Genomic DNA, 26910 nt, shown 5'->3' with positions numbered 1-26910 from the left:
GTTAGAAATTTGAAATAGTTATAAAATTGAATGTAACAAACATCACAAAATTTAAAATGTTTAAAGAAATTTAGTTTAACTATAAAAGAACTCATAAAAAGAACAGTAGGGATCCCTGGGTGGCGCAGCGGTTTGGCGCCTGCCTTTGGCCCAGGGCGCGATCCTGGAGACCCGGGATCGAATCCCACGTCGGGCTCCCGGTGCATGGAGCCTGCTTCTCCCTCTGCCTGTGTCTCTGCCTCTCTCTCTCTCTCTCTCTGTGACTATCATAAATAAATAAAAAAAATTAAAAAAAAAATAAAAAATAAAAAGAACAGTAAAAATTTCAGCAAATCTATAGATAGAACAATAAAATTTATACAAATATTTAGAGTTTGAATAACTAGAGTTTTTAATTTATAAATGTAATAAATCAAATATTTTTAAATTTCAAAACAATTTCAGAATTACAAAAAATTGAAGTACAGCACAAAGACCTTTTTTCCCCTGAAATATTTATAAATAATTTGCTGACATGATGCCCTTTCACTCCCAAATGCTTTAGTGTAATTTCTCACAATCAAGGACATTTTCTAATATAACCACAACATAATCATCAAAATCAGGACATAAGCATTTTTACATCTAATTCTCAGAAACCATTCAGTTTTCACCAGTTGTCCCCAAACACCCTTTATAGGATAAAGATGCAACTTACAGTCATGTGTTGGATTTGATTATCATGTCTCTCTAGTCTCCTTTAGACTGAGATAATTTCTCACTCTTCTATTCTCAAGATCTTGACACCTTGAAGATCTCAGGTCAGTCATTTTGCATAATGTCCATGGATTTGTTTTTTTCTGAGTTTTCTCTTGATTCTATTCAGGTTATACAACTTTGGCAGGATTACCACAAAAGCGATGATGAATTCCTCTATTGCATATTATTTGGTGGAGAACAATTTCAGTTGCTTATAACTAAACATATTCTCTTTGATCATTGTTGAAAATGGTGTCTTCCAGGCTTTTCTATTATTTCTCTATAATGAATACATATTTTGTGGGAGATACTATATAAATATCCCATTCCTCATCAAACTTTCCATTTATTCATTTATGTAAATCAGTGTGTGCTTTTCGTTTTCTACTTTCCGCCTGGTTTTCATGATTTCTTTTGATGCCCAAACTGTCCCAGGTTTAGCCAGTGGGAATTTTTTCAAGGTGGATTCAATGTCCTTTTGATAGATCTCTTCATTTCTCAAGAACTTCTTTGCTTTCTGGCATAAAAAGATGTTCTAGACTAGTGTATTTTCTCTGCCTTAGCCCGGGAATAGTCATTTTCCCAAAGATCCTTGCTTCCTTTTGGTAGAAAATGGTGGGGAGAACCAAGATCTGGGTGCTGTGTGTGCTCATTGATATTGGGTGTTGCTGTTTTGAGGCCCTCTTATTGAACAAAGTGTGGGAAGATGCATACAGAAAACATTAACATATGTTCTGTATCTGTTTATATATTGAAAATGATGAGATCATAAAATACATTCAATTCTAATTTAATACCGCTCTACTCATCTTGACTGGAATCTGCAATCTTGTGACCGGCCATCTCCTCCCCTATGAATATGCCCTTCTCACCCCATTGAAACTCTGATCCCCTACTCTGGACTTTCCTATTCCCACACATTGAGCAGACTTCCACTTTGCTTGGCACTGACTAAATGCCTTAGTACTGGAGTGTTTAGGAAGGGAAGAGAAGAGAATGGGGATAAGAGGAAGAACCAAATGTTAATTTTTAAATCACAAGTGACTTCTTGAATAATATCTTTTCTGCACAAAAGCCACCTGCAGGGGCACCTCAGGAAAACCTGTTCACTAATGAAGTTCTCACTTTTCTAAAATCTTTTGGTTTCTTGTAGATTTAATTTTCTCAGCTTCATTGTCATGGGGTTCATATTGTCTAGGTGCATAAATATATCAAACACTTCATTTTCTACATCATCTTGTGGAACTTTTCAGATTTTATTTTCTCATATGGAGCTATTGAAAACTTTGTATTCATATTTTCTTCCTCTTATTCTTCACCTTCAGGTTTCTTATCAATATTCAACAAATTTAGTAGATAGCACTGCCACATGGTATAGATTTTGGTCCACTGTATTTGGCAATAGCAGGACCTGGAACATTTTTTGTTTTGGAAAATCTGAGCTACAAAATATGTAGCAAGAAGAGTCTCTCCCATGAACTGTTGCAATCAGCTTCAGTATTCGGCGGGTTGCGGGAGGGGGAGGAATTCAGAAAAACCTCAAATCACATTAAGATACGTACCACATAAAGACAGTAAAGATTATGCTTTTTCTAAATTCTTTATCAACTTTTATTATTTTAATTTGTCTTCCAGCCACAGGATTCATTTATTATTCTAATTTGCTTCTGGTTACAGGATTCAATCAAACTTAGTAAGCCTTTAGGGGACCATCTATCATGTTAGTAGTTAAGTCTTTCTTCTGGAAATGTGGTCAAAAATAACAGCTTGAATGTAGAGTTCTGTTTGGATAGGAGTTCTAGTAGAGTTGTCACCTGGTAAAGTCTAAAATACATAAATCATATTGTTAATCAGTCCAGTCCATCATGAAAATGATTGGCATTAAATCAATTATCTTCCTGCTTTAATACTATAGCAAACAGAACAACAAAATGCTATGGCCATGGAGACATTTTCATTTTCCCCTCAGATTCTTTTTCTCAGAAGTAGTGATAATTCTAATCAGAAGCTTTGACGCCCTGGGTAATTATGTCACTGAAAATATCTAGGGTCAAAACAGTGTCCCAGGCTTATGCTCTCTGGGTTTTGCTAAACCCCATGGATCACTAACTTTGCAGAACTTCCAGGGAAGAACTTCTTAAACACATATGATCACAGATTAATTAAAAAAGTCTAAAAATCTAAAATCTAAAAGAATACTATCATAATTTCAAATCTGTCCAATAAAAAATGAACTTGAGCTTGCAATTGATTCAGACTAGTGGAAGTACCTGCCCATGTTGGGTTTAATTGGAAACTTCTTGTCTTTTTAAAAACTAATTGAACTGTTTTTTCGCCCTTCAAATTACATTCTGTGAAAAAAGATTTGCTCCTTCTATCTTTATTCACAATAGTCTATCATACTTTTAGGCTTCTAGGGAGCTCCTGCAGGAACAAGTATTCACTATTATGGTATTGATGAGAGAGAAGATATTCTAAAAGAGTTGGTAATATCTACAATTGGAAAATAATATTCAATGCAGAAATGAATGAAGTTTCTTGCTCTCTCTTCTTTTTATAGGAAGAGATGATAAGACATTTCGATGTGGGAGTAGAGGAAAGGCATAATGGTTCTGCTTTGCCACCACGGTACTAATTTCTTGTGCTAGCAAGAAAAAAACATTGGACCCATCTTTTACTAAGTAGAGTCAGCAAAACCGTAAAGACTGAAATGCGTAAACAAAGATTTTGGGTGTCTTGAGTGATTCCTTCATCCAATTTTTTTTTCTGCCTTTCACGGTTTTTGTGCTATTTTACAACTCTTTAAGTTGTGGAAACTTGATAGTAATGCAAAATATACTTGCCCAAAAGATGCAAATTAATTGTACCCAATAAGATTTAATTCATTATTGCCCTACATATAGTTCTACTTTGCATCTATTTGTAAATTAATTTCAACTTTTCTTATTTCCTATATATGTTTTGCTCTTAGAATTCCCCTTTGTTTCCACTACCTTACTGGTTCTGTCTATAATTAGGAAATTAAATAAAATAGTTGGCACATTCATTTTGTATCTGTATGAGAGTCGTAAGTTTATCCTTTTACAAAAAATTATCTTGTAAACAATTAACCAGGGCTTTTCTTGGCTCCTAGAAGTAAATTCCCTATTGTAACAGAATTTTCACTTTCCTGATCCTCTGTTTCTTTACATATTTTCCATTTTACTACTTATGTGCTTTGTTTTTATAACTTTCACAATCAATAAATGATTCCTCATTAGTAACAGTAATGATTCAGATTTTTGGTTTTGTGGCCAAAATTTTGTGATCCCTGTAAATGGAGTAATAGATTATAGAGATTTATTTTTTTCTTGGATGGAAGACAACAGCGAATCTGATTTGTTAGTATTTTATTTTCTTTGTCTACTTGTCTTTTGATCTCAAATTAAGAATCTCATGCTCACCAGGAAAGGAAACAACTTTTTGATATATAGTCTGATCATTTTTTTTGTGTTTACTTTTGGCCTGTGGCTAATGTTTAAGATTCCAGGAAAATGAGAAAATCAAAGTTTTGATACTTGATATGTGCTATACTTAAAAAGTTACTTTTATAGGGGTGCCTGGGTGGTGCAGTTGGTTGGGCATCTTGGTTTCGGCTCAGGTCATGATCTCAGGGTCATGGGATCAAGCTCTGTGTCGGGCTCAGGTCTCTGTGGAGACTGCTTGGGATGCTCACTGCCTCTCCCTCCACCCCTCCCCATCTGCTCTCTTCTCTCTGAAGTAAATCGATCAATAAGTCAATCTTTTTTTTTTTTTAAGTTATTCTTATAGAAACTCAGAAATGTTTTGAATATTTAAGCTCATGTAATTAAGATAAATTTTTGGCAAATTAGACCAGTGTAATAATTTTGGTTTAATAAAAACAGCTTCTAGTCTGATTTATCAGTATTAGGTGAAGTATACATTTTATTCTCCTTGGGTTTGCTTTTCTTAAACTTACTCGGGTATACTGATCCAATAAACTCACATTACTTCTACACAATATTTTAGATAATGAAAAATATAAATTTGTATTCAGCAAAATCAAATCATTATTCTGAGAACTTTATTTCAATAGTAATTATGTTTTATTTATTTTATTTATTTTATGTTTTATTTTTAATATGTCAGGTTAAATATAATTCCCAAGATCTCTAGGAAACCTAAAGCCTTAGACTGCTATAAAGTTGAATTATATGATGAATATTAATTTGATATCAAGATAATTTCTAACTAAGAATACTGAACATTTAGTGCACAATTTAACTTTATATACTGTTTCTTATATTTCATGAAACATTCTTATCTTTGGGTCATGTCAATGGATCCGTTCATTTTGTCTCTTTAAAAAAGTGTGGCTGGAGACAGGTGCAACACAAATTTTGCTATTCTGTTAAAATACTTTTTGTGGAGGACAGTGGTTAATTTCTACCTCTAGTTTTCTCACTGAAATAGAAGTTACTTTGATTAAAAGTCACAATTAACATGAGTGGTTGAAATTCCACTAAGTAATGGGGACAGACTAAAACCACTGTCTATATGCTTTTCTGTTCCAGAGAGAAAGTAGTTTTGTCTTATAGTGCAAGTTCTATAGTACTGATTTTATATATACACATACACTACATAATTATATGCAGCAATGTTTTTTAAGCCTTTTTCCCCCTTTTGTTCCTTTTCAGAACCTCTGTACAATCTTGCTACTGAGGACTCCAAAAAAAATTTTGTGTGAATTATCACCATCAGTATTTACCAAATCAGAAGTTGAAACTGAGATATTTTTAAACACTTACTGATTCATTTGACTAAAGCAATGATGAACACAAATTAAAATGTTAACTGAAATAACATCTTAATATAAAAATTATTTTGAGCTCATGGATATCCTGAGAATTGTTGTGCCAGAAAAAGCAAAATAAAGGGCAAATTTGGAAGTAAATTTTACTTGTCCTGGGTTACAGTACTTGAGTTTGAAAAGAAATGATGAAATGTATTAAAATTTCTGTAAAGTTTGCCTTATCTTGATGGGGTTGCTTTCTTTACTTACTGATTCATTCCTTTGCCTACTATAGAAAATATTTTTTGACCTCTGTGTAATCTGTCTAGGTAGCAAATAATGTGTATCTTGTAAGAATATTTTTCTGTGCTTTATGTTGAATTTATTACATTCTTGATTAAGAAAAAGAAATAAAAAATAAAAGAAAGTAAAGAACAAAGATTCCTCACTTATAAAAATGTTTCTTTACAACCATGCTAATATCTATATTTATTTAAAATGTTTTATTATCTTACTTATTTAATTAAATATATAACTCAATATTATTTCTCTAGTACCCCGATCCTATCTTAATCAAATGTCCAAATAGCCTCTAACAATTTTATTTTCTAATTTTTGCCTCTCCATAATTGGATTTTTTAAATTTAAATTCAATTAGTGAACATATAGTACACACTTCATTTCAGATGGAGTGTCCAATAAGTATAGAAAAGATTAAATGAAACTACACCTACTTTACACTTTCCATGGTCATTTAGTTATGTGCATAGGTTTAAAAAGAAGCTGTTATTATTATTTTTTAATCAGGTTTAATTGCACAAATTGAAAAACCAGGGCCTTGCTTGGAATGTTGTACTCAAAAACAATACTCATTTAATCAGGTAGGAACAGCCCCTCATCCTGGATTAAGTTTGATTTTACTTATGGAAGCAATACCTACAAAGCCCTGGCCTATTTCTTGGCTTAGAAAGTCTAAGAATATTATATATTAAGTACATGTAACCTTAGTATATTTGGGGGACCTTGAGAAAAGAGGAATTTACTCAAATTTATAGGTATTTCACGTGAAATATGGTGGAGAGTATTTCTTGCGCTTGGTTTCCTAGCCTCAAGTCACCAAATAATAGAGGGTTTTAAAAATCCAATTTGAGATTTCTTATGAAAACTTGCAGACATAATTTAATTTAGTATTTGTTCAAAATTGTATGGTTTTAGAGTTTACACAGAAAACTTAATGTGTCTTATATGGTAAAATGACACTTTTACTGCATCTATGTAAACAACCAGGCAAATCTAATGGGACAAGCCTTATTTTATCAGAATGATGATTCTTTGAACTTATGACAAAAAGAGGAAAGGGAACTGCCAGAAAAAATTATGAGAGACTTTGAAATGGGCAAAAATCAAATAGTGGCTATTGTGACAACTCAGATACACATAGGTTTTCTCATCTTTAACTGATATTACAACTCTGTAACCTGTAGAAATCTCATTATAATGCAGATAATTCATGTCTGTATAAATGCAAAGTAGTGTTCCACAGAATGCCCCTGATTTTTACATTGATAAACAGACTGGTTTTGCATCTATTTGTAAATTCATTTCAGATTTTCTTTTTCTTCTTCTTCTTTTTTTTTTTAGAGAGAGAGAGAGAGTGTGTGTGTGTGTGTGTGTGTGTGTGTGTGCATGTGTGCACGTGTGTGCAGGTATGCACGCATATAGGGAGGGGTGGAGGGAGAGGGAGAAAGAGAATCTTAAGCAGAACACAGGACTCAATCTCATGATTCTGAGATCATGACCTGAGCCGAACTCAGGCACCCCTTCATTTCAAAATTTTTTATACCGTTTATATATCTCTGCCCTTTGAATTCTTCAAAACAATCATAGCATTTTGCTGATCTTTCATTAATTAATAAGTTAAAAATCTCTGACATATGTTCATTTTATGTCTATGTGAAAATCATGATCCTACCTTCTTTTAAAAATTATTCCTTAACAATAGATAATAAGAGTTTTAAAAACAATCTTACATATACAACAACAGCAAATGATGCAATTGGTTGAGAAAATTCAGCACTTAGAAAACTCTGACTTCAAATTCATAGTACTATAAGGAGCTGCTGCTAAAGACTACTACTGCCTGAAGTCATTACTAGTTCCCAAGATGGATGAGACTCCCAGCCAAACATAAAATATAAGTAAATCAAATTATGGGGATAAGATCAACAGTTATAAATTACTGAAAAATAATAACTGATGGAACAAAGTAAAAAAGACTCTGACTTTATTCCACAAAATCCTAGAAAAATTATAGATTTTATTTTATTTTTTTATAAATTTATTTTTTATTGGTGTTCAATTTGCCAACATATAGAATAACACCCAGTGCTCATCCCGTCAAGTGCCCCCCTCAATGCCCCTCACCCAGTCACCTCCAACCCCCGCCCACCTCCCTTTCCAGAAAAATTATAGATTTTAAACATAAAGGAAACCATAAACTAATCTAGAAGGAACTATAGGTCAATATTTGTCCAATCTTAGTATAGGGATCTTTTAAAACATTGAAGGAAGCCAAGAAAAAATCAGCGAGGGAAACTAATAGTTTAAACTATATACAAGGTCAATGTCAAAAAACATTAAGTTAAAAAAACAGATATATAAATTATAATATGTCACTAAAAAGTATGATAAACAAAGGTATTCTACCTTTTATATATAGAATACTTAAAATTTAATTAAAAGAAAACCCTACTAAAATTCTATAGAAAAGTGTGTAGAGGACAACAATTACAGAAGAAGAAATACAACATACTAACTAAATGTTCATCCCTAATAATAACAACAAATGAAAATGATTCCAAATAAGTCTGGAGGATCCCTGGGTGGCTCAGCAGTTTAGTGCCTGCCTTCGGCTCAGGGCCTGATCCTGGAGACCCTGGATCGAGTCCCGCATCGAGCTCCTGGCATGGAGCCTGCTTCTCCCTCTGCTTGTGTCTCTGCCTCTCTCTCTCTCTCTCTCTCTCTCTCTCTCTCTCTGTCTCTCATGAATAAATAAATAAAATCTTTAAAAAAACCCAAATAAGTCTGAACTATAAAATTAACAAAGTCTAAAAAGTATGCAAAATAAATAGGGCATGGTGAACGGTCAGCCTTAAATAGTTTATTAAATATATACTAATGACAAAGTGGTTTGACAATATCTCTATAAAGTTTTATTATATATATGTGTGTGTGTATGTATCTTTTGATTAAGCATTTTCCATTTTAAGAATCCATCTTAAAGACAAAATCAGAAACTTGGTTATAGACACTCATTTAAACTTGGAGAGAAAAACAGAAGCCAATCTGTATGTCCATAAGTGAGAAATTCCTAAGTAAATTAAGACTACTTCCTAGGGTTGAATGCTATTTACATCATTTTATAGCTTGCTTTTGTTCACTTAATAATGTACCTTGAACATCTATTCCTACCAGTACATCAACCTCACTAAATATAGCTTTACTCCTTTTTAAGGCTGCTGTGTGCTGTTTCACTGTGTCAATTACCATAATTTATTTAACCATTGCCTAGTCATGGGCATATAGATTATTTCCAGTGTTTATTGCAAGAAAAGTGATATTCTTTGGGGAATTTCACTGATCCTAAGTTGATACACCACAAGGGAGCAATATTCATTTACTGACCACCTATTTACTGGCACATGAAACACATTTTCTTATTTAACCTCCACAACAAACTTTTGTGAAATGGTTGTTTTTACGGATTTTGCAGATGAGAAAATAGAGGTAGAAACATGCTCAGAGAAATTAAGAGGTTTGCTCTAATCACAAAGCTGATAAGATCTATTTGGGTCCAACTCAATTTAGCTACGGCCCCTCATAAACAGCTTTTTCCAGCCTGAGTCCTGGTAGCTGTTCCTGACCCTTTCTTTCCTTCTTGTTATGTTGTTCTTCCAGCCCCTTTCAACTGCTCCCAGGTAATCTGGAGAGTCCCTAAGTCTTCAGTTTCAAGTGAAATTAATTAAGAGACTTATGCAGGTCTTTCAATATCCTAAATTATTATTACACTACTTTGTGTGTATGGCCATATGTACATTTTTCTGGAGCAAATCCATGAAATTTATCAGAATTTTAAAATAAATTGTACTTCCCAAAAGGTTATGAACCTATCCTCAGGAGCAGCCTCATGTGCTTGTGAGGTAGTTTTCTGGGGTACCAAATTGAGGCTGCCATTTGTTTGGATGTGTTTTATGTTGAGATATCCCAGCCATCAGTAACAATTGAGAAGTTGTCAACATAAGTTTTCCACCCTTGCCAATGGCCTTGATCACTGTTCATGCTCTCGTGTTCCATATTCCAATTAATGTCAGCATCCCTCACTCTGCTTTGGGGTTTCAGTGCCTTAGAAATTATAAGCATCTGCCGGGGTGGGAAACAGTTAAGAAGAAGCCTGACTACTGGTTCAACAGTACAGATCCAGAAGAAATCATGCTCCCTTTGAATTAGAAATAATTCCTTAACTGTGTTTTCGCACCTGCAATGACTCCATGCCTGATTCATGGATTTTCTGGTATCTGTTTCTTTGTCATTAGCTATTAGGTCTTTGAAATCACAGAGGAAAATATTATTTTGTTCTTATTCTTGCATTTCATTCAGCCAGGAACCTCACCTTCCATTCTTTCTCATACTCCCAACCTGACTTGTGACAATAAATTTTGCCGAAAGAAGGAAGGAAGGAAGGAAGGAAGGAAGGAAGGAAGAAAGAAAGAAAGAAAGAAAGAAAGAAAGAAAGAAAGAAAGAAAGAAAAAGAGCATAAATTGAGGTGAAAACTCTCTTACTCAAATTTCTCCTTTCTCACTTCCATGCTGATCCTATTATACCTTTGGTAAAATGTTTGATTAGGCTGTCTGTCTAGTTAGAAGCTTAAAGCAGCATTTTTTTTTCTTTGTCATGTATGTTTTATTGGGATGTGTACTTTTCACTGCATATATTCAGCTTGGATGGTGAAGGGTTATCATTTATACTTTCTTATCACTAAGCACTGATATACAAACAGTAATTCAAATTTTTATATTTAATTTTTTCTTTCCTCCAGCTCACCTCTCTTGTGCCACACTTCATCTATGAGTTCATACATTGGACACTTAACAGCAATGTCCTTATCTCAAGGGGTTGTTCCGTAATACGGCATATAAAATTAAAATCATTTTTCAGGTCAAGAGGAGGGCACAGCATTTAAGTTTTAGGAGTTTAATTCATAAAAGTCAAGCTCTGTTATGTAATTTTTAATATGTTCCTCAAGGCCATTGATTTTAGCAGCAGTTTGTTGAGTAAATACTTAATTTATATGTGGTAGACTTTCAGTTCAGATATACCAGGTGATTGCCCAGGGGAGAAAAATGTTTAAAAGCTCCTTAGTATGTGGGTGTTTTAGGGCTATAATTGACCAAACATTCAGTAATTTGGGCAGCAAACCAGAAAGTTGGCAAAGCCTCAGCTTTACCTAGTAACTATGCCTGTGCCACAGTTAAAACGTAACGTTTACAAGAGGCCTCAGAGGAAAATCTAGGAGCCAGGAGAGTGGTGTAGGGTAATTCAGTATCCCGTGCTCCATTAATTCAAGCTTGTGTGGGGTTTGAGGGAACATTGTGTCGGAGGCTTCGAAGAAACCATATTTTTGATTAAAAGGATTCTCTTCAGTATGGGTTGTTTGTTGTTTTCCTTAAATGTCCAACAGAAAATATACCTGAGCTCTGTAAAAAGAGGGTTTGTAAAATTGAGAACCTTCACTAGGAGGGTGGAGCTTCAAGAGATTAAAATGGAATCATTTGCAGCAAGGGTGTAGAAATGTTATGGGTCTCCATTTTGAGAGGAACAATTTCAACCAGGCAGGAAATTGATTTATTTTAATGTAGTCAGTGAACCAGGAGGCAGCATTTAGGAGGCAATTAACACCTTTCCTAATAGTAGCAAAGGGTGGGGGTTTGTTTGGGAGTAACAAAACAGGGAGGAGCTATGATAAAATACCACTAGAATCTTCCTCTAAATCAAAGAAACAAAAATTATGTTTTTGTTGGTGGAATATTTTTCTTTTTTTTAATTTAAGTTCAATTTGCCAACAGTGGAGGTTATTTTTAATTCTAAACTTTGTTCATCTATTCTTTTGCTCATAGAACAAGAAAGTAGAATGTCTTTTTTTTGTAACTGCATAATATACAATGATGCTATATATTTATTTTTAAAAATAATAAAAACATTTTTCTCTTTCACTCATGGACCTAATATTTCATCATTGCCCTGATACTATTCAACATCAACACTCCAAAGTTCAGCAAAGAACCTCCAGGTTTAATTCTTCTACTAAGGAGGGAAAAGCACCAGAGTCAATTACTCTGGTAATTTTCAGATAAAAATAGCATTAGCTCTACATATGTTTCTAGTGCATAAGATCCCAAAATATTTTAAAGTTAACCTCAAAAGTTTCCAGGATTATTTTTGGCTCTACTACTCATTTCTTTAGCAAATATTTAATATTCAATTTATTCATTCCACAGGTGTTTACTGAGCATCTACCATATGCTAGTACTGGAGATACAATGGTAAAGCGACCAGAAAAGTTTCCGGCCACATGTTTCAGTCTTTGCTTTATGAGTTTCTGTAGCCTATATTGTTTCATTTGAGTTTCTGGACAAACCTAACTGATAATGTGATTCTTAATGAGACCATGATAGCAAGAATGGTTACCATCACCTCAATCTGTAATGATCCACGTGAGGAAAAATAGCAGCAATTTGCTCCTGGAGGCACTAATATGGTTAGTTATGTTACTGGGGAGGTTATCCAGAAGTCTTTGGTATACAGTCTGTACTTTCTAGTCTGTACAGTCTCAGGAATCTATAATTTAGACTACTTACAATTAAGAATGTTGAATTAAAACCTGTTTTAGAGGAGTGGAGTTGGATTACTTTATGGACATGTGTAAGGTATAAGATGAAACCAACAGCTAATAAACTATTACTAATTTATTAATAACAAAACAATGGATATCGAATCCAGATAATCTTTAGGATCACCTAGGGATACATTTATAAAATACAGATTCCTGGGCCTCACCACAGACCAGTTCAGTTTGAATCACTTGGGGTGGAGTTTAGGGCTCTGATTGGCCAGTGTGAGGAGAGAGGAAGGTAAAATATGATATGAATTGACAAAAATCACTTCTACTCAAGCCACTGTGGGTTGGACACCAATGAAAAGTTCTATGATAACAGTTTGCATTCCAAAGAAGCACATTTTTCTGTTTGAACAATTGTGATCTTCAAAAGGACAAGTCTGAATTAGAGGTGCCCTGTTGTACAGTGAGGATTACTGATGTATAAAAGAAAAGAAATACGTTCTGCTAAGTTTACGCACAGTCTGCATTGATGTGCCTTCCAGGTTCTGTGACACTCAGGATGGATCCAGAAAGATTTATTCTATAATAGGTCATTTTGTTTCACCAATTTCGTACATCTAATAAAAACCACACATTTTTTTTAAAGATTGTATTTATTTATTCATGAAAGACACACACACACACACACACAGAGAGACAGAGACACAGGCAGAGGGAGAAGCAGGCCCCATGTAGGGAGCCCAATGTGGGACTCGATCCCAGGTCTCCCGGAACACGTTGTGGGCCAAAGGCAGGCGCTAAACCCCTGAGCCACCCAGGGATTCCCAAAAAAACACGCATCTTTAAGATCTTTTAACATGTTTGCTTGTTTATTATCAGCCATTTATCAAGTGACTATATTCAAGTGGACTTTATTAGACTTTAAACAAAGTAACAATAAGACTCTGTCCTATGGAATTTCATATTTTTCACACTGATTTTCTTTTACACACTAATGAAGTTCAGCCAACAGAACAATAACTTCACCTCCTTTCAAAACAGCTTAACCATTTTTGTACTCAGAAATTCTGATTCTAAGTCATGATACAAATGGTACAGATTCTCATTGAACTGTGTAGAATGGCAAAAAGCCTACTGGATTTGGCTTCCACACTTGGAGTTTCATTTTCTCTCTGAATTTCTCTACTATTCCTCTCCTTCCTACACCTTGATCTCAACCATGGTTACAGAGGCTTCTGAAAAGTGCAGATGCTCAGGCCTTCCACCTGGACCAATTAAATTAGAATCTTTGGGGATGAGGATAGCCAAAATATATTCTAAAGCTTCCTGGGTGATTCTGACAGCTGGCCCATGCTCACAATTCCTTTCTAACCAAAAGGGGTCCTCTCCCTTTCCATGCAGGCTCACACTTGGTGCTTCCTCATCTATGTATGTGAGGTTCCCGCCTACCAGAATACTTCTACCCCAATCCTCATGTCCTCACCATACCCATGCCTCAATATCCAGTTCAGTTGTTATCTCTTTCATTAACTGATTTCGAATGTCCAGAGTAAATTGTATCTCCTCTAAATTCTTTAGATCTTCCTCGGTCCTTTCAGCTCACTTGATAGCTTGCCATTTCTGTGCATATTATATTTTCACCCACCCTTCAATTAACTAGTAAACCTTTTAAGAGCAAGAAGCCCACTTTTAGAATTCATTTTTATACCTCACAGTGCCTATTAGTTACTCAGTAAACATCAGATGAGGAAAAGGAGGATGGAAGATTGAAGAGGCAATAGACTTACTGATGTTCATTCAGTGCACCTTTTTTTGCTATACTCATCCAACACTAGTTCATATTATTTCTTTCATTCCTGAAGGTTGGGGTAAAGTGAGACCTCTCAATTACTTTTTCCAGATAGATGTGCATTCTCTAACTTCTGCCTTTGCCTGAATGATCAGGTAGTAGCAATAGTAAAAACATCAACTCAGAAACTTGCTAACTACCGCAGGACCTCTAGTTCTAGTCCTTTTGGTCTTTACCTGGATAATAGTTATGCTAGCATCTTCTCTTGTTTGTCCTCCCTACTTTGTCCTAATTTAGTCCCTCTAATCCCCTTAAAACATAACTTTCGGGGGCCTAGGTGGCTCAGTCAGTTGAGCATCTGACTTTTGATTTCAGTTCAGGTCATGATCTCAGAGGCATGAGATAGAACCCCACGTGGGGCTCCGTGTCCAGCCCAGAGTCTCAGTCTTGGGATTCTCTCTCTCCTTCTGCCCTGCCTCCACCCCCAAACCCTGCTCACATGTGCATTCTCTATCCACCTCCCAGATAAATAAACAAGTAAATAAAATCTTTAAAAAACCCCAAAACATAAACCAAGACCAACATAACTTTCATCTTGTTATTTCCATGCATAGAAGCTTTGGTGTATCCCCATTTCCTACTAAGTCTAGTCCAAGATCCTTAACAGTCCTGCACTGAAGCCTTTTCATGACCATTCCATGCTTAATTCCCATAGCACTCCTTCTCCAAGCCAATACATCAGCCAAATTGAACTACTTAGGCTTTCCTTTGGTTTATCCCCGTCAACCTTATCTTTGCTAACAGGGGTCGTTCCTGGTATTGCCTGCTTCTCCATCTCTATGAGTTCAACTCCTAATCATTTTTCAAGGTCAGTTAAAAGATTACCTCCTCCATTATCACCTAACTATCCAATGCTGTCCTCTCACCATCCCCTCTCCACTGGCTCCTACCCTAGATCAAAAATCATCTCTTTTTTCCACTGAATTTCCAAGGCATCTCTCTCTCTCTCTCTCTCTCTCTCTCTCTCTCTCTCTCTCTTTGGTAGCATATCATTCTCTGCTTTATACTGCAGTTATATTTCTTATATATACCCTATTATAAACTTAATTAAGGGAAAGGTTGAACTCTTGCTCATTTTTAGATCTTTTGTGGTGTCTCATAATATTTATATTTAAGCTCCATTGCTAGACTCTACTAATAATGAACTATGTGACTTTGAGTAAGTCATTAAGCATGTTTGAGTCAATTTACTCAAAAATCAAAAACCTTTTAAAAAAATATTTATTTATTTATTTTAGAGAGAAAGAGCATGAGTAGGAGGGGTATAGGTAGCAAGAATCTCAAGTTGACTCTATGCTGAGCAAGGAGCCCCATGCAGGACTCCATCCCCAAACCTGAAATTCATGACTTAGAGATCATGATCTAAGCAGAAACCAAGAGGCAGATGTTCAACTGACCGTGCTACCCAGGTGCCCCTCAAAAACATATTCTAATTCAAAAGTCTTAATTTGCAATGGTTTAAATTATATATTCCTGGATTTGTACAAGACTTGAAAGCACATACCAAAATTAAGATTTCTGCATAACATTTAAAAACTTAAAATTATGGCTACACTGGCTGTTTCCATTGATAAATTCCCACAATTTTTCTCCTGACTTATTTGGATCGATATAGAACGAGGTCTATTCCCATTCCGGCTATCACTGCTATGTCAAGTATCAGTGACATAATCTGCTTCTCAACTTTTAATTAGTGTAGTATTATTTTTGTGTGTTTGGAGGAGATCAATTCTTTATTCCATGAATACTTATTAAGTGTCTATTAAACAGGCATTCTTCCAGGTGATGAGCTCACCTCTCTCATTTAGTGAATGGAAGAAGGGAGGGGAGAAAAGCTGGTGCCATTAAGGAAGATCTTTCCAGTTTTTAACTGTTCTATGCAATCTGTCTCTCTGATTAGGTCACAAAGGTTTTAGACCACCTATATTATTCTAAGACTTGAAACTCTCCCATGGTCAATGCTTCTTAAAAGCAAAATAAAAATGCCTATTTTTTCATTTGTTCATATAATGTAGGGAGTGATTGCAAAGTTCTTCCACTCAATCCTTCTAAAGATAATACACTGGAAACATTTTGGTGGGTGTGAATCATTCAGACAAGCATTCTTCACTCAAAAATAGAAACTAGCTTTATTTGTTCCAGATGTTTTACAGCTGCAGGGAAGTGAAAGCCAGTGGTCCTATTTTCAATGCAACCAAACTCTTATTGCATTTGGAATCTCTTAACCAATGAACTCATATTACTCTTTCTAAGACCTGCACAATTTTTTTTTCCACTCTTACCATTCACAAACAACTATGCTTCATGGGGACCACTTTTCAGAATTAATGAGTCTACATCTGTGTTGTACAAAGGAAAGACATCTTGTTTATCATAGTTTCCACCTTTTGTTTATCTTGACCTTTTAAAATTTCAAGTGTAAAATATTTCAAAGAGATTACTTGAAGAAAAGGAAAAGGAGAGTTTAGTTGGGTTGTTCTTACAGTATTTTAGAGCACTTTATAGTATTATAATACTATAATACTTATAGTATTATAAGTTATGGTGTTCATTTTAGGAAGAATTTCAAATAAAATTATTAATGAAAACATTAAGTATAAAAATGCAATTCTTATTGTGCATTTGTAATTTTAAAAACTTGACAGCCTATATTTTATTTTTCTGTAGGTCTATAAGAGATGCTATATGAGGTACCTGAAATATAAAAGGATCACGGCTCTTAGAAGAAGGTATGTAGAATTATGTAGGAGTTATACACACTAATTTCATACCTAGTCCATGAAAATTAAAATATATGTATTATATATTATTTGAAGTCAAATGTTTGAAAACAGAGTGCCAGATCTCTTGAGATTGTAGTCTTTTCAGGCAGAAGCTTTTCTCAAATTGTGGTTCATAATCTATAGCAGAATCACACTGGCTGCTTGTGAAAAAATGTATGCCTGGGACCAGTTGAGTCAGAATCTCTGAGAATTAGGGCTGTAAAAGGACCCTAGAGATCAGGAAACAAAAGCACCCACATCTTCCATTTGTGAATGTGAAAACCTTGAGAAGTTAAGTGAATTTCGAAAGGCCAGGAAGCCAGTTAATTGTAAGGTAAGGCATAGAATTGTGTTAATTTTTTTTAAATTTTTATTTATGATAGTCACAGAGAGAGAGAGAGAGAGAGAGAGAGAGAGAGAGAGAGAGAGGCAGAGACACAGGCAGAGGGAGAAGCAGGCTCCATGCACCGGGAGCCCGACGTGGGATTCGATCCCGGGTCTCCAGGATCGCGCCCTGGGCCAAAGGCAGGCGCCAAACCGCTGCGCCACCCAGGGATTCCCTAGAATTGTGTTTATTAATGCTGAAACCAGGATTATTTTCTAGTAGGTAAGCTATAAGTTCTTATCTTCAAAAAATGTAAAAATAAAAGAAGGATTAGGGATCCCTGGGTGGCGCAGCGGTTTGGCGCCTGCCTTCGGCCCAGGGCGCGATCCTGGAGACCCGGAATCGAATACCACGTCGGGCTCCCCATGCATGGAGCCTGCTTCTCCCTCTGCCTGTGTCTCTGCCTCTCTCTCTCTCTCTCTCTCTCTGTGTGTGACTATCATAAATAAATAAAAATATTTAAAAAAAGAAAGATTAAATAAATAAATAAATAAATAAATAAATAAATAAATATAAGTATCTAAATGTTATCAAGTGTCCCACCCAATGATTTGTCTATAATTAATTCTTTTAATAATTCTTTCCTCTCATCACTAATTAACTAAACTCTTATTCTTTCTCCAGGATTTGGAAATACCTTTCTTTCAGACTCATCATGAATCTTTTGAATTATAATGGAATTATAATGAAAACCTCCCTCCCCCAAAGAAGAAAATGTTAAAATTTATGTATTGCTGACTAAATCTTTGAATCTCATGTTTGATTATTTAGGATTTCAGTGTTTTAGTTATTTAAACTATGTTCAAGTAACAGTTTGTATTCAATAATGATTCCATAAAGACTATAAAAACTGTAATTCATGACATACATTCTTGAAGTATGTATATGCCTTCAGTTAAAATAGAGCCCTAAAGTAGTTTACGTGTGTTAAAATAGAGCCCTAAAGTAGTTTAAGTGTGATATCATTAATATTTAATTCAAAAATTTATTTCACACATCTTAATGAAGCCATTAATAATTTTATATCTTGGGCAGCCTGGGTGGCTCAGCGGTTTAGCGCCGCCTTCAGCCCAGGGCTGATCCTGGAGACCTGGGATCGAGTCCCATGTCAGGCTTCCTGCATGGAGCCTGCTTCTCCCTCTGCCTGTGTCTTATCTTTAGCCCTTTAAGAGTAAAAGTCTCTGTGAATGTGATTTATTAGGTTTCCAGTACTTTGCCTCAATTTTGACACCCATTTGTGAGAAGGAAAGAGGTACAACTAGAGAGAAGGTGTGCCAGTTTTCAAAAATCCATGATAATTACAGCCCCAATGATTTTCAGATTCAGTCCTTCATTTTACCAATGAGAAACTTGAGACCAAAAAAAAGAATAGTGTTCTTTAAAAAAAAATTATCTAAGTAATCTCTACAACCTAACATGGGGCTTGAACTCATGATCTCAAGATCAAGAGCTGTATGTATGCTCCTCCTACTGAGCCACCCATGTGCCCCAAGAGTAGTGTTCTTTTGAAGGAGATAACGTTGTGTCAGAAATTGTTGGTTGTCTACCCAAATCTCTTTTCTCTCTTTCCTAGAACTTCTGATTTCAGCTAAATGCATGACCAGATGAATAAGGATTACATTTCCCAGCCTTCCATGTAGATAGTAGATAGACACAGCCATGTGACTAAGCTCTTGCTTTGGAATATAAGTAAACCTTTGTGTGGTAGCTTTTGGGAAACTTCCTTAAAAGTCACTGAAGGGGCTGTCCTTTGCAGCCTCTGAAATCCCTCCATGGGTTCTGTCTGAAATGTGGTTGTTTTGGCTGGAGATCTGTTTTGGGCCATGAGAATGAAGGCCACTTTGGCCTAAATGACTGTGGAGATGCCACTGAAAGATTGACAATCTAGAGTCATACATGGGAGAGAAAGAAGCTTCAATTCTGTTAAGTCACTGTGTTAGAGTTTCTGATATTTGGAATTGTATCTGATTGTAGACAACAATCCTTTTTTTTTTTTTTAAAGATTTTATTTATTTGTTCATGAAAGACACAGAGAGAGAGGCAGAGACATAGGCCGAGGGAGAAGCAGGCTCCATGCAGGGAGCCCAATGTGGGACTCGATCCCAGGACCCCAGGATCATGCTCTGAGCCAAAGGCAGATGCTCAATCACTGAGTCACCCAGGCATTCCAACAATTCATTTCTTACTACAGAATTTCATTTATTCGTTTTTTGAACATGTAGTTTTCAGCGTTTTTTGGGGGGCGATAAACTGTACTAAAAGGATATGAAACAAAAATCATTTTTTTATTTTAAATTTCTAAAAAGATTTGGAAATCTTTGGTCATTTTCCTTTGGTCTGTCTTTGCCTCTATCCCCGTTATTTTTGTTTTGTTTTGTTTTGTTTTTTCTATCCCCGTTATATCATACAATTCTTATTTCTTTCTTATGAAGGAATATTTTTTAAATTTGTATTTTAGACTGATGCTGTCATATGAGTAACATGACTTCCAAAAGTTAAAAAAATACCTAAGCAACTCAAGTACATATGACTTTAAGTAAAGTTTTAACCTTTAACCTTCACCCCCAAACACATGACAAGTCATGATTAAAAGTCATGATGCAAACATAGTTTTTTAAAATATGTAAGATGTAAAAATTTGTCCTTGAACAAATTCAAAATATCATGGGACATGTCTTTAAAATATCTAAATAAAATATAATTTCTAAGTTAGCACTTAAAAATACACTAAGGGTGTATTTCAATGTTAGTCACATATAAAAAGGGATGTTAGAATTCGGAGAACAATTGTGAGGTGAGAGTGTCCCTTCTGTAAATGATTCATCTTCCCACTTAGAGCAAAACGTACTGGACATCTACAGGATCAGAACCCACAAATGCATTGCCCACTTCCTGAATCTAATTTTGCTAGTAGGCTTGAAGAAGCATTCTCACTTGTGAGTTCTACTTAAATTCCCCTCAAACTCTTCCTTATTGATTTCTGATAATTGATTAGGTTTGGAGTTTCTTTAAGAATAATGCATGTCTTTGAAGAGAAATCTCACAGAGGAAGACATGGACATGGCCAACATGCACATGAGAAAATGCTCTGCATCACTTGCCATCAGGGAAATACAAATCAAAACCACAATGAGATACCACCTCACACCAGTGAGAATGGGGAAAATTAACAAGGCAGGAAACCACAAATGTTGGAGAGGATGCGGAGAAAAGGGAACCCTCTTACACTGTTGGTGGGACTGTGAACTGGTGCAGCCACTCTGGAAAACTGTGTGGAGGTTCCTCAAAGAGTTAAAAATAGACCTGCCCTACGACCCAGCAATTGCACTGCTGGGGATTTACCCCAAAGATTCAGATGCAATGAAACGTCGGGACACCTGCACCCCGATGTTTCTATCAGCAATGGCCACAATAGGCAAACTGTGGAAGGAGCCTCTGTGTCCATCGAAAGATGAATGGATAAAGAAGATGTGGTTTATGTCTACAATGGAATATTACTCAGCCATTAGAAACGACAAATACCCACCATTTGCTTCAACGTGGATGGAACTGGAGGGTATTATGCTGAGCGAAATAAGTCAATCGGAGAAGGACAAACAGTGTATGTTCTCATTCATTTGGGGAATATAAATAATAGTGAAAGGGAATATAAAGGAAGGGAAAAGAAATGTTGGGAAATATCAGGAAGGGAGACAGAACATAAAGACTCCTAACTCTGGGAAACGAACTAGGGGTGGTGGAAGGGGAGGAGGGGGGGTGTTGGAGGGGAATGGGTGACGGGCACTGAGGTGGACACTTGACGGGATGAGCACTGGGTGTTTTTCTGTATGTTGGTAAATTAAACACCAATAAAAATTAATTTAAAAAAATAAAAAACACATGAAAAGAAAAAAAAAGAATAATGCATGTCTTATATTTCAACATAGTCCTTTATTTCTAGATTTAAATACTTAAGAATGTCAAATATTTAATAGATTTTAATAATAGTTTTAATAATAGTTGTAGAAATACAATAAAATTCAGGGGGATATATAAATGTAAGAGCAGTCTTACCTTTGGGTCCACATTGAGAATTTTTCTGTCTCTTTTGTATTTGAAAAGTAAGCCTTCTGGATTATCAGCAATCACTTGATAATTGGGAGTTGAATTACAAACAGCAATATGACTGTCCCAGTTGTAAAAGCTAGAAAAATAAATACTAATTAAAAATTAGTATGCATTAATATAGGTAACATGTAATATTATATAATAACAAAAATTGACAAATACATTTCAGAAAATATTTGGGGCAGTTTAGTTTCAAGATAGATGAACTGGATCATAGTCTATATAACAATGTAAGACACCTGTGTGATTAAAATTCTTGCAGAAAACATTAGATTTAATCATTCTCAAATTATTTAAATACACATTTATGACAATGTTGCATAATTTCCTGGTTTGAACACTCTAGGAACTAGGAATTAGTCCAGTATTATATTTCCCAGGAAGTCAAGAAGAGAAGTGATGCAATTTGAAGTATTTCTTCCAACTTAGATTCTTCAGGGTCTTAAGAGTATTCAGGGTATTAAGAGACTGTTTACTGGAAGGCAAGCTAAGTCACCTCTTTTCATTCGAAACAAATTAATCATTTCTTTCAGGCTTTATTTTCCAATATGTTTCCCAGGGATTGAGGAAATTATGTGAATGTGAGAGGTTACCATAGGCCAGCATGATGTGACGTATTCTAGCACTACACCCATATGAAGTTGCCCCCATTTCACAAACCAGGCAAGGAGACTAGGGGAGGTCAACTGGCATTGATAAGGCTCTGCAACTAATATGTTATAGGACTAATATTTCAACCCAGATTTGTGTGTTTCAAAGCACACGTGTGTTCTTTCTTTCTACTGTTCAACATTGCTTTCATTTTATCCTTTGTTTTCTTGCTTGATCTATGGATACTTCCTATTTTTTCCATGTCTTGTTTTATACCAACTTGTCAAAAGTTAATATAATACTGCAATATGAGCTGTAAAAATTATATTAATTTCACATATCTTATTCCTATTAGCACATTCCTAATATTATCTTAATATCTTCACATATTAACATGTTTCTAATATGCCTAGTATTATCCTATTTCTGGGTTGCTTTGCCTTTTATTATTCCTTATTCATTTTTAAAGAGTAGATTTCATTGATTAAGCCCACTTTGAATTATAGTGTTTTCTGGGGCATCAATTTTTGTGCTATTATCTGAAAACGTAATGTTTACCTTCAAGTTTTTCAATACTTAGGAAGAACTCACTACATTGACCATATATTTACATCATTGGGGGCATATTAATGAGAACTATTTTCTCTCTTTTCCTACTATTTTCCTATGGCTAAGACAGGAATATCTTCCCTTTCTGAGGCACTTTCTTAGTTAGGAAAAGTGGTTTTCTAACCAGCTTTGTCTGTTTAGTCTGTCCTCCCCAAGAGAGCAGGAATGGCTCTATGATTGGTGAATAGAGGAAAGGAGCTGAGAATTCATGGTTCTTTTGGTCCTTACATTAGCTAGCCTTCCAAAGTACAGTTTATCATAGTAGGCTCAGCCCCCAGTAGGGTAATGGTAAGGTAATAGCCTATAGCAGTGGTGATAAATTCAATTCAGTAGTGAAAGTATTAGTAGCCAATCTGACTGTGCACCCAAACTATATTCTCAAATTCCATAATAAAGAAGATAATTTGACCTCCATCTTACTGGCTGTTCAGTTAAAAGATTGCTAAGTTGGAATAGAGGAGATAGGTGTGGTTCTAAACCTTTTATTTGTCTCCCTAAATAATTATTTCTGAGATATATAGATAGAGATAATTCCAATAAAATGCTTGAGTTATAGCTGTGCTACAGTGGAATGATTTACATCACACATTCCCGTCTTGTTACTCAGATCTCAAGTTAAAAGCTTTATTAAAGTTCAGGCAGACTGTATACATGTATATATGTATAAACTCTTTATATAAAAAAAGTTAATTTGTATAGCACAAGGTACTTTTGATGAGCAATTTAGATTGTCAATACTTTTGTTCTTCTAGGCAAGGATGGGAAACAGGTAAATTTCCATGTCAATCCTAAGGGCTGATAATTATTAGTATTTAATAAGGACAACTGACATTTAATAAATAATTACCATGTGCTGAATATTGTATTAAGCCTAGTGAATATATTATCTCATTTAATCCTATCACCAACCCCATGAAGTAGGTACAAAATGATCAAATTTTATACATGCAGAGCCCAGGTGATCCTAAAGTGTACTTATATATAAAAATGAAGAACTGGATTTAAAAGATACTAAAAAGTGGATTTGATGTTGTGAAGGGGATGTCAACAAAATGAGAGCACAGGATTACTCTCAGATTTCTGGTTTGAATTCCTTAGTGGTTAGAATTATTTACCAGGATATAAAATACAAGAGAAAGAAGGAGTTGAGGGGAGAAGGGAGGTTCAGTTTTGGAGATGTTGAACTTGAAATTCCTGTGAAACATCCAAGAAAATGAAAGCAAAGATCTTAGTTTGTGCTTTTACTGCCCTTTTCCAAAATCTCCTCTCAGCCCATACCTGACACATGGTAGATGCTGAATACACATTAACTGAATCAATAGATAATAAATGAGATTCTGAACTTTACAGAGTTTTCTAAGATGAAGTAACAGATTCGGAAGCAACGGTGGTAATGATTCAAAGAGGTGGCTGAGATGGGCAAAGGAGAAGAACATAGAGATAACAATGAAATCTGGGAACATCAGTCTTACAGGGAAGGAAGAGGAATCAGCAAAGGACAATTAAAAACAGTCATCTGAAGCATCAAAAAGAATCTGGAAAAAGTTATTTTGTTGAAAGACTGAAGAGAGGATAATATATGATGAGAGAGCACTTTAAGAAAGATGAGAGTGCCAATGCTTCTTAAATTATATGAGGTATGAGAGTCCATCAAAGCTTGTACTCAAAAAGATATTACAGGAAGAGCAGTTACAGTGAAGTGGTGGGAGCAAAATTTAGATTGTAGAGAATTTAAGGGATAATGAGAACAGATTACAGAATAAAAATAATGTCTTTAAGAATTTGGTTGTGAAGCAAACAAGATAACTAGGATATACTAGAGAAATAAAAAATTAAGGTACCACCCCCTTCCTTAAGATGAAATATTTTTGAGTGTGTTTTTTATGGTATGAAGAGGGAAAAGTAGAGAAAACAAAATCCTAATGAGGCAAGAGATATAAAAAATACGTCATAAAAAGTCATCTGAGCAGATGTATCTAATAAGCAACAGCACTATGGTATTCCTTTATCCATATAGGATAATTTGATTATAGTAAGAGCCCTACATATTATTTATGGCTACTCCTATTATATAGATGAAAATCTGAAGCCAAGAGAAGATAATTACATTTTTTAAGTTAACATATTTAGTTAATACTAGAATACAGTCTTAAACCCAGACTACAGAAGCTAAAACAAGTGCTCTTTAAAAAAATATTTTATTGTGGTAAGAATGCTTAGCAGGAGATTTACCCTTTCAATAATTTTTTAAGTGTATAATACATTAGCTATAGCTACAATGACTACAGGTATAATATCATATAGCAGATCTTTATAGCTTGTTCATCTTGCTCAGCTGAAATTTTATGCCTATGTATTATTAACTCCTCAATTCCCCATTCCCTCAGTCCCAGGCAACTACCATTCCACTCTGTAATTCTATTAATTTGACTGTTTAGATACCTCACATAAGAGTAATTATAGAGTATTTGTCTTTCTGTGACTGGCTTATTTCACTTTGTATAATGTCCTCAAGGTTTACCCACGTTGTTACATATTGCAGAATTTCTCTTTTAAGGCTGAATGAATATTCCGTTGTATGCATATATCACATTTTCTCTATACATTGATCTGTCCATATACATTTAGGTAATTTCCACATCTATGAATAGATTCTTTTAGCCTGCAGGTAGTTTTTTGTTTTCTTGGTTTTTATTTTTAGATTCATTCAGCCACTCTATACCTTTCTTTTCTTTTTTTTTTTTAATTTTTTTTTTTAATGATAGTCACACAGAGAGAGGCAGAGACATAGGCAGAGGGAGAAGCAGGCTCCACAGGGGGAGCCTGACGTGGGATTCCATCCCGGGTCTCCAGGATCCCGCCCTGGGCCAAAGGCAGGCACCAAACCGCTGCGCCACCCAGGGATCCCACTCTATACCTTTCTATTGGGGAGTTTAACCCATTAACACTGAAAGTAATTATCAATAGGAAAAAGTTATTCTTGTCACTTTATTGTTTTCTGTTAGTCTTGGGGTCCTTTGTCTTTTCCTCTCTTGCTGTCTTCCTTTGTGTTTTGTTGATTTTTTAAAAGGATGTAGTTTGAATATTTTTTCTTTTGCTTATCTTCTCTAAGTATTATTTTGTAGTTATCTTGGGGTTCACATAGAATATCTTACAGTTGCAATAGTCAATTTTAAGCTGATAGTCAAATTTCAAGCTTAAGTTCAATCATATACATAAAATTTATACTTTAACCTCTCCCCCTCATGCACTTTATATTATTGTTGTAATAGTTTACATCTATTCATAATGTATATCTTTTACTGTTATTTTTACTTTATCTTATCTTTGAACTTTTGTAGTAGAATATGAGTTATTTATCCACTACCATGACAGCAATATACTATTCTGTATTTGTTTATATATTTATCTTTATCAATGAGTTTCATACTTTCTTACACTATCATATTTCTGTTTAGCATCCCTTCACGTCAGCTTTTAGCATTTCTTGTAAGACAGATCTAGTGGTGACAAACTCTCAGATTTTCTCTGCATGAAAAAATCTTCATCTGCCCTTAATTTTTGAATGACAGTTTTGCTGGGTATGGTTTACTAGCTACCTCTTTTTTTTTCCCCCACCACTGTGAATATATCATCCCACTCCCTTCTGGCCTGCAGGATTATTGCTGAAAATGTGCTGTTTTATATGGAAAGTGCCTTGGATATGACAAGTCACTTTTCTCTTGTTTCTTTCAAAATTATCTGTCTTTGACTTTTGACAATCTAATTATAACATGTCTTAATATGGATTTATGTAATTGGTATTCTTTCAGCCTTTTGGATCTGGATGTCCATTTTCTTCCTCAGATTTGGAAAGTCTTCAGCCATTGTTTGTTTGAATAAATTTTCTGATCTTTTATCTCTCTCTTCTTCTGGGAATTCTATAATGTATGATATCCATTAGTCCATTAAGCTTTCTTCATTATTTTTTATTCTGTTTTCCTTTTGCTCCTCTGACTTAACTGTCCTTGAGTTCACTGATCCTTTCTTCTGTTTGATCTAGTGTAATGGTGAAAACCTCTGTTGATTTTTTTTTAAGTTCAATTATTATGTTCTTTAGCTCCATGGTCTCTGTTTTGTACTTTTTAATATTTTCTATCCTTTTGTTGAATTTCTCACTTTGTTCATGTATTGGTTCTCTT

The 26910-nt window shown here is 35.0% G+C and overlaps 1 protein-coding gene across 3 annotated transcripts in view; it reads right to left on the bottom strand.

Annotated features, from left to right (window-relative positions):
• Positions 1–1958: 1958 nt before the first annotated feature.
• CFAP299 (cilia and flagella associated protein 299) overlaps positions 1959–26910 on the bottom strand; it is a 580645-nt gene continuing 555693 nt past the window's right edge. Inside the window, exons 5-6 of one of the 3 annotated variants that reach the window (XM_041760116.1) lie at positions 21476–21605; positions 1959–2562 (exon numbers count right to left, since the gene is read on the bottom strand). In XM_041760116.1, the coding sequence (XP_041616050.1) occupies positions 2467–2562; positions 21476–21605 (226 nt within the window). In that variant the 3' untranslated portion in view covers positions 1959–2466. The remainder of the gene's footprint in view (positions 2563–21475; positions 21606–26910) is intronic. The other 2 variants (XM_041760115.1, XM_041760117.1) reach the window with 2 other exon arrangements.

Source organism: Vulpes lagopus, chromosome 6 (assembly GCF_018345385.1).
Source record: "Vulpes lagopus strain Blue_001 chromosome 6, ASM1834538v1, whole genome shotgun sequence".
NCBI lineage: Eukaryota > Metazoa > Chordata > Mammalia > Carnivora > Canidae > Vulpes > Vulpes lagopus.
Note: the sequence above shows the minus strand (reverse complement) of the source record. Positions and strands in the feature narration are given on the sequence as shown.